Source organism: Nicotiana sylvestris, chromosome 9 (genome assembly GCF_000393655.2).
Source record: "Nicotiana sylvestris chromosome 9, ASM39365v2, whole genome shotgun sequence".
Classification (NCBI taxonomy): domain Eukaryota; kingdom Viridiplantae; phylum Streptophyta; class Magnoliopsida; order Solanales; family Solanaceae; genus Nicotiana; species Nicotiana sylvestris.
Genome location: NC_091065.1, coordinates 154,425,733 through 154,433,661, shown reverse-complemented (window position 1 = coordinate 154,433,661; position 7,929 = coordinate 154,425,733). Strand labels below are relative to the sequence as shown.

Below are 7,929 nucleotides of genomic sequence, written 5' to 3'. Positions count from 1 at the left end.
GCGCGTGGGATCAAAGCCTTGTTCACCATCTCAAACAACAGTTGGTACACTGGAAGGAGGGCCTTCTTGTGTACCCGTTCCCCCTGTTGTACTGCATCATCCTTTAAAATGGCATTTCTGAAGTTTGGAGAATAAGTCCCCTCAATGGATGATATGCCTCTAGTAAGAACTCCCAGAACTGTTCCCAACACAGCCTCATCCATCACAAAGTCAACACCATTTACATTGAGGCATATGTTGTCATCTTCTACTCTGAACATGTCTGCATAGAAATTGCACACCTCTGCCTCATACACCTTTGGGCTCTCATTGGTGAACAAATTATCCACTATTGAAATTCATAGATATCAACCAGTTGGTGCATCCCTGTCATGCCAAGAATATCAGGGGCAAATGTTATGTCCCACAGCACCTTCTAGTTTCTCAGGTTTTCTCTTCCTTCATCCTTGGCCACACTCACCTTGGCCTTCTTGGAGGAACCTGCTTCCTCATTGACACCAGCCTTCCTTTTCACAGATTTTCTCGCACTTTTCCCTTTCTCTGCATATTTCTCAAACAATTTCTCAAACACCTTTTCACCAGAATTTTTAGACACTTTCTCATCTGACTCCTCGGCCACCTTCTCATCAAACTTTTCTACCTCAACATTGCTAACTTCCATGATTTCACAGATGACTCTTTCCTAGGTCTTGGAACTGTAGGTTTCTTAGAGGATTACGAACTAAGGAACCAGCCTCCTCATTCACCTCGTCATCAATATCAACAACAAGTGTTGGAGGCACTACCTCTTCATTCACCACCTTTCCACTCTTCACCAACCTCATCTTCTTCTTCTCTTCTTTGATTTCTTCAGAACTAATTCAAGAGCTTCTTTCTTTTTGTAGCCTAGTAGTAGTCTTTTAGGAGTGGGCTCTTTCAGAGTTGTCCTTCTACTCTTAGGGCCAATAAAGCTTGCAATAGGCACATTGTCATAATCCTCCTAACTATTCTCATTTCCTTCCTCAGAAGGAGATCTCATCTTAGGGATGACCATATTTAATGGATTGGCATAGAAGTGAGGAGAGGGGGCAAGATCAGTATTGACCTGGGGATCTTTTGAAGAATAGAGGGTTTCATCCTAGGTAGGAGTAGAGGTCTCCTCTTGGGCTGAGGGATCATGTCCCTCATTTGTTTCCCCAGTAGTACTGCCAGGTGCCAGATTTTCAATAGGCACCAGTTCCTTACCCTCTTCCACAAGTTCCCTACTCTCTTCTTGAGGACCTTACCCTTCCCCCCGAGACCCAGTGGTCTTATTTACACCCTCATAACCACCAAACAAACTTCCCTCAGCAGCTATTAACAACATATTCTTTATATTTTCTCATTCATTTAACCCAAAGTAGATTCAGAAGACACAGGAGGAATATTACCTGTAGGGTTGGCAACATTCAAATCAAAGCTTGACGTAATCGGTGTCGATCCATCACTACTATGAACCACACCCTGTTGGGCTTATATACTCTCCCAAACTTTTTGACTAGAAACTTCCTTACCTTCATCTCCGTCTATAGTTTCTTCTTTTTCCATTTTTTCCAGCAAGGCAGAAGGTGAAGTCACAGCAACAAACCTTTTAATGTTTTGAGTCTTACGATTCCGATGAGAACCCGAACTTGATTGGGTAGGAGGGGAGGTAGAGGGTGGTTTGGAGTCTTGTGTAGGGTTTGGACTGGATGACATAGGCGACTCAGACTCTGGCTTCTGTGCATCGTGAGATGAAGACGCAGTAGGGTCTACACTGGTAACATTTGAGGCTTCTAGATTCTCGGACATGATAAAGATTTGTAGTGAGAACTTAAGGAAAAAGAAGTATTTGGTTGTTGAGAGAAAAAGGGAAATTTTGGCTTTTGATGTGAACAGTGATGAAAGAGACAGTGTTTGGGTTTATTTAAAGAGGGTGAGGTCCAGTTAGGAATTAATTTTCTAGGTAGGCGGGTCGTTTAGTAACGGGTACGACGTTTGGGTTCTAAAGAAGGGAGAAAGAGAAACTGACATTTTAATGACATGGAACTTTTTCAGCCGTTAAAAAGTTGTGCATGAGAGTACAAAGGAACTATTAACATGTGTCCAGGCTCCCTAAAATTTTTTGTAAATGTGAGCCTCATCCTTTTACCAAAATACAATACCATCAGCTTCTTGTTTGCTCTGTAATTGCCATGCGTGTCTACCTGTAACGGTATAGAAATGAGTTAGAACTAGCCAGAAAACACTTTTTAGATGTTTTACCTGTTCATTTCTTTCATAGCTAATCATTGAAGGACCAGCTTCTCAGTTTGATTTTATCAACCCCAGTGCCAGTCGATTTTTTTAAAAATGCTCTTTGCTTAGTGCTTTGTGAAGATATTTGTAATTTGATCTCCTGTGCTGCAAAACTTCATGCAGATAAGCGCCTTTTCAACATTATCTCTAAAAAATGATGTCGCGCATCAATGTGCTTTGTTCTCTTATGTTGAACTAGGTTCTTTTCCATGTTGAGAGCACTGGTGTTATCACACAGTAATGGCACACAATCAGAAAATACACTGAAGTCCTCTAACTGCTGCTTGATCCACAGTAATTGAGCACAGTAAGAAGCATTTGTCATATGCTCTGCTTTGGTAGTTGAAAGAGCTACTGAGTTTTGTTTCCTCGTACCCCATGAAATTAGACACAATCCCAGAAAATGTGCCATGCCAGAAGTGATTTTTCTATCCACTAGATAACCAGCATTATCAGCATCAGCATACCTGATAAAGTCGAAATTATCTTGAGGGATAGTAAAGAACCAGGTCCTGCGTTCCTTGAGATACCTTAGGATTCTCTTGGCAGCCTTTATATGAGATTACTTTGGATTAGATTGAAACCTAGCACATAATCCTACACTAAATACAATATCTGGTCTGCTTGCTGTGAGATACAAGAGTGACCCAATGATACCTCTATACATGGTCTCATTCACAGGAGAACCAGGTTCATCCAAGTCCAGACGATTGGCAGTGGCAATAGGAGTATCAATGATCTTTGAACTTTTCATCTCAAATTTCTTTAGAAGCTCTTTGATATACTTCTGTTGACTTATCATTGTGCCCTTAGTAGTTTGCTAAAGTTGCAGACCCAAGAAGAAATTCAATTCTCTCATCATGCTCATTTCAAACTCACTTCCCATGAGCTTTGCAAATTCTTCACACAGAGAATCATTTGTTACACCAAAGATGATGTCGTCAACATAGACTTGCACAATGATCAGGTTCCTCCCTCGTTTCTTCATAAATAAGGTGTTGTCGATTTTTTTCTCTTCTAAAGCCATTTCAAGGATGAATTTGGACAAGCTTTCATACCATGCACGAAGAGCCTGCTTTAGCCCATATAAAGCCTTGTCAAGTTTGAATACATGCTCAAGATGCTCATGACATTCAAAACCAGGTGGTTGTTTGATGAAGACTTCTTCTTTTAGATATTCATTCAGAAATGCGCTTTTGACATCTATTTGGAACAATTTGAATTCCATATGAGATGCAAAATCAATGAGGATTCTAATGGCTTCCATTCGAGTAACTGGAACAAAAGTTTCATCATAGTCGATACCTTCTTCTTGATTGTAGCCTTGAACTACTAACCTTGCCTTGTTCCTTGTTGTGTTACCAAACTCATCAAGTTTTTTTCTGAACACCCACCTAGTTCCTATAACAGTTCTGTTAGAGGGTCGAGGAACCAGGTGTCATACGTTGTTCCTCTAAATTTGATGGAGTTCATCTTGCATAGCAGTAATCCAATCAGCATCTTTCAATGCTTCCTTGATCTTATTGGGCTCAATTTAAGAGAGAAATGTTGTGAAGGCAAGTGAATTTCTTGACTTTGATCTAGTTTGAATCCTAAGTCAAGAGGAGTGATCACATTTTGAAGAGAGTGTGAACTTTTGTGCTTCCAGTTAAACACCTGAATCTCATTGTGAGAGGATCCGGGTTCTTCTGAACGTGATCCATTATTGACATGAGTCCCACTTCTCAGCTCAGCATTTGGGTTTCCTTGCACAACATCAACAACTTTGTTCTCTGCTTCAGTTGTTGTGATCGAGGGACCAGGTTCCTCTACATCAGTTGGAGATTCAGCTGCACCATCTTCGTTTGATTCCTTGACTTGACTCATCATGTCAGCCTTTCCATTTGCCATATCAATGATTTCACCAGGAACCTTTGACTGCTCTCCGTCTTGATCAATCTTATCATGTGAATCTTTTCCACATAGATGGTGTGATTCATCAAAGATCACATGTATGCTTTTATCAACACACTGAGTTCTTTTGTTGTAGACTTTGTAGGCTTTGCTTTGTGATGAATAGCCCAGAAAGATTCCTTCATCACTTTTGGAATCAAACTTTCCAAGTGCTTTCTTACCATTGTTGAGGATAAAACATTTGCAGCCAAATGTCCTTAAATGTGTTAGCTTGGGTTTTCTCCCATTAAGCAGTTCATACGGGGTTTTGTTTAGGAGGACCTGATCATGCACCTGTTCACCAAGTAGCATGTAGTCTTAACTACCTCTACCCAGAAATGTTTTGCAACACCACTGTCAATCAGCATTGTCCTTGCTATGTCTTCACGAGTCCTATTTTTCCTCTTCACAACACCATTTGTTAGGGTGTTCATGGAGCTGAAAAATTATGACTTATACCATTTTCAGCATAGAATTCGTCGAACTTTGCATTGTCGAACTCTGTGCCATGATCAGATCTTATACTCACAACATTATGGCTCATCTTTACTTGGATCTTCTTCTCAAAAGCAGCAAACACTGAAAATGTCTCATCCTTAGATCTGAGAAACACAGTCCAGGTGAAACTAGAATAGTCGTCCACTATGACAAAAATGTACTTCTTTCCTCCTCTATTTGTCACCCTCATAGGTCCACACAGATCCATATGGAGGAGATCATGTGGCCTTGAGGTGCTAACTTTCTTTTTGGGTTTGAAGGAGCACCTGACTTGTTTTCCCTTTAACACATGCATCACACACCTTGTGATTTTTGAAGCTTGACTTAGGCAACCCACGAACCAGTACTTCTTGACCAATTTATTTAGAAACTTAAACTTGCATGCCCCAATCTTCTGTGCTATAGTTCAGCATCATCATCAACAACACTCAGACATGTGAGATACCATTGTTCAAGGACTCAAAATTAGCAACATAAATGTCTTTGTATCTTTTTGCCATCAGGACGACTTCACCAGTCACAAGATTTGTGACTGTGCAGATTTTTGATACAAATTCCACTTTATTTCCTTTGTCACAGATTTGAGAGACATTTAGTAGGCTATATTTCAATCCGTTCACATAATACACATTTTCAATTAAGTGAGTGAGTGTCTTCCGAATTCTTCCTACTCCCAGAATGTACACCTTTTTGTCATTGCCAAAGGACACACTCCCTCCTTGCAGGGCTTTGAGTGAAAGAAAATCATCAATGCTTCCAGTCACATACTTAGAGTAGCCACTATCCATATTCCATCTTTGGCTACTTCCTTTCACTGCTCCCTGATACAAGGAAATCAAGGATTAGACTTAGGAATACAAACAAGTTTGGGTCCCTTATAATGAGGAAAAGGGTGAATCAAAGCTCTTATTGTCCAAGAAAGCATCACACACTGTTTATTTGAGAAACCCGGTTCTTTAGCAGTAGTTACTTTTTCAGCAAAAACTTTATTTTTCTGTTGGGACTGAAATATAGCTTTACATGTTTCTTTAAAATGCTTGAGAAACCAAGTTCTTTAGCAGTAGTTACTTTTTTAGCAAAAACTTTATTTTTCTGTTGGGACTGAAATATAGCTTTACATGTTTCTTTAAAATTCCCAATGCTATCACAGTGAGTGCAAAGTTAGTTGTCAGGGACAGTAACATACTTGCTATGAGGATTGTAAGGAGTTTTTTCTTTTGGAACCCGATTCCCTACCTATTTCCCCCATTTCTCTTGTACATAGCGGTGATTGCATCAGAGGATCAGGTCCACTTAAGAGATTTTTCTAGGTCATTCTTAACTCTACCTAGATCTTCCTGAAGTTGTCTGTTTCTCTCAAGTTCAGTACACAGACTAGATTTCACTGATTTTAGCTCATTTTTCAAGCCTAAGGTGTGACTCACTTGCAACTTTCTTTCCCTTTTGAGTGTTTCCATGCCTACTTTCCCATTTTAATTCCTCATGTTTTCTTTAGGTCCACAACTACTACTAACAGGTCATCTCTCTCATACTCTACGTTTGCAATTTTTTCAGTTAAAACATCTTTTTCCTTTTTTAAAATCTCAATAGTCTCTTTTAAATCGACCACTACAACTACTAGATCATCTATCTCATGTTCTACTTCTCCTAGTTCCACAGTTAGAACATTTTTATCATTGATGAGATTGTGATATGCATCAGTTAGAACATTTTCCAAGGATATAAGCTTCTTTTGAGAGTAATACTTCAAATTTCATTGAACGTCCAGAAAGTTTATCTCATCGTCATCATCATCAGATTTTGCCATCAGGACAAAGATAGAGTCATACTCAGCTGCTTCAATTTCACCCACCATCATAGAAATATCACTTTGTTCATCATCTACTTCAGATTCATTGGAGGAATCTCCCCATACAACAAGAGCTTATTTTATAACATTGTCAGTAATGTCTTTTCTCTTGAATTTTCTGTCAGGAACCGGGTTCCTCTTGGCTTCTTTGTCAGTGTTATGCTTGTATTGATCCTGCTTGTGCAAAGGACAATATTTGATGAAATGTCCTGGCTTACACATTTATAACATAAGTCATAGCCTTTTGGTCTGCTAGAGCGACCCCTTTTTGGAATGCCTTCATTTTTGTGCACCATCTTTTGGAATCTTTTTGTTAGATATGTCATATCAGCATCTTCACCACTTGAGTCATTATTGCTAGCCTTTAGGACCAGGTTCTTCTCCTTCTTGGGTTCTCTTCTTTCATGGCCCTTTTTCTTATTCATTTCACATGTCTTCAGATTTCCAATGAGTTCATCAATGGTAAACTTTTGCAAATCCTTTGCCTCTGTGATAGCATTGACCTTGCTTTCCCAAGAACCAGGTAATACACTAAGTATTTTCCTGACAAGTTTGTTCCTTGGAATGATTTCTCCCAGAGAGTGAAGTTTATTGATGATAGAGGTGAATCGAGTGTGCAAATCCTGAATGGACTCATCATCATTCATCCTGAATGGACTCATCATCCTTCATCCTGAAGAGTTCATACTCAGTGGTGAGCGTGTCGATCTTTGACTGCTTGACTTGAGTTTTTCCTCTATGTGTCGTTTGGAGAGCTTTCCAGATTTCTTTGGCAGATTGACAAGCAAAGATCCTGTTGTATTCATCTGGTCTAATACCACAGACGAAGATTTTTTTTCTCAAAAGTTCTTCTCTATAGCTTTGCGGTCAGCATCGTTGTACTCCTTCCTTATATTGGGAACTGTCACTGTTTGTTCGCCAACGGTCTTCATAGGAATGAAGGGTCCATGATTAAATCATGCATCCTTGTCCTCCACTATCAATAGTATTGGCCATTGAATCTTGGTGGTCTGCAGGTAGATTGACCTTCTTCAAAGTTTGGTGGAGCAGCCATAAGGATCCTTTCTAGGTGTTAGCCGGATAGAAAGAACCTGCTCTGATACCAATTGATAGAATCTAAGGGTCCACCAAACTATATAGAGAACCTGGTTCTCTATTAGTTCCCACAGTACACACATAGAGAGCAATAAGTAAATGAAACAGTAAAGTTTTATATGGAAAACTCCCAACTCACGGGATTAAAACCACGACCTACACTCGTAGGATTTCAACTTCACTACTGAGTAAACTTCAGATTATAAACTATTGTAACCTAGGAATTAAACTCTTAATCCCTCGCTCTCTTGTAATAACTC

General features: G+C 39.6%; 1 protein-coding gene across 1 annotated transcript; it reads right to left on the bottom strand.

Moving 5' to 3' along the window:
- Window positions 1-5,153: 5,153 nt before the first annotated feature.
- Window positions 5,154-7,221, bottom strand: LOC138878451 (uncharacterized). Its single transcript, XM_070158129.1, has 5 exons — window positions 6,868-7,221; window positions 6,662-6,748; window positions 6,240-6,469; window positions 5,746-5,866; window positions 5,154-5,546 (listed from the first exon to the last, which is right to left on the bottom strand). Exons 1-5 carry the CDS (start codon window positions 7,219-7,221, stop codon window positions 5,154-5,156), a joined length of 1,185 nt encoding a protein of 394 aa, XP_070014230.1.
- Between the last annotated feature and the right edge of the window lie 708 nt (window positions 7,222-7,929).

Excerpts from the sequence above, each read along its gene's own strand:
- LOC138878451 (XM_070158129.1), bottom strand. The coding sequence starts at position 7,221 with ATGAATGATGATGAGTCCATTCAGGATTTGCACACTCGATTCACCTCT. Across the intron at positions 6,470-6,661 it reads GAAAAGACATTACTGACAAT|TATTACTCTCAAAAGAAGCT; the intron begins GTTATAAAATAA and ends TGAAATTTGAAG. Across the intron at positions 5,547-5,745 it reads CAAGCATTTTAAAGAAACAT|GGAGCAGTGAAAGGAAGTAG; the intron begins GTAAAGCTATAT and ends TCCTTGTATCAG.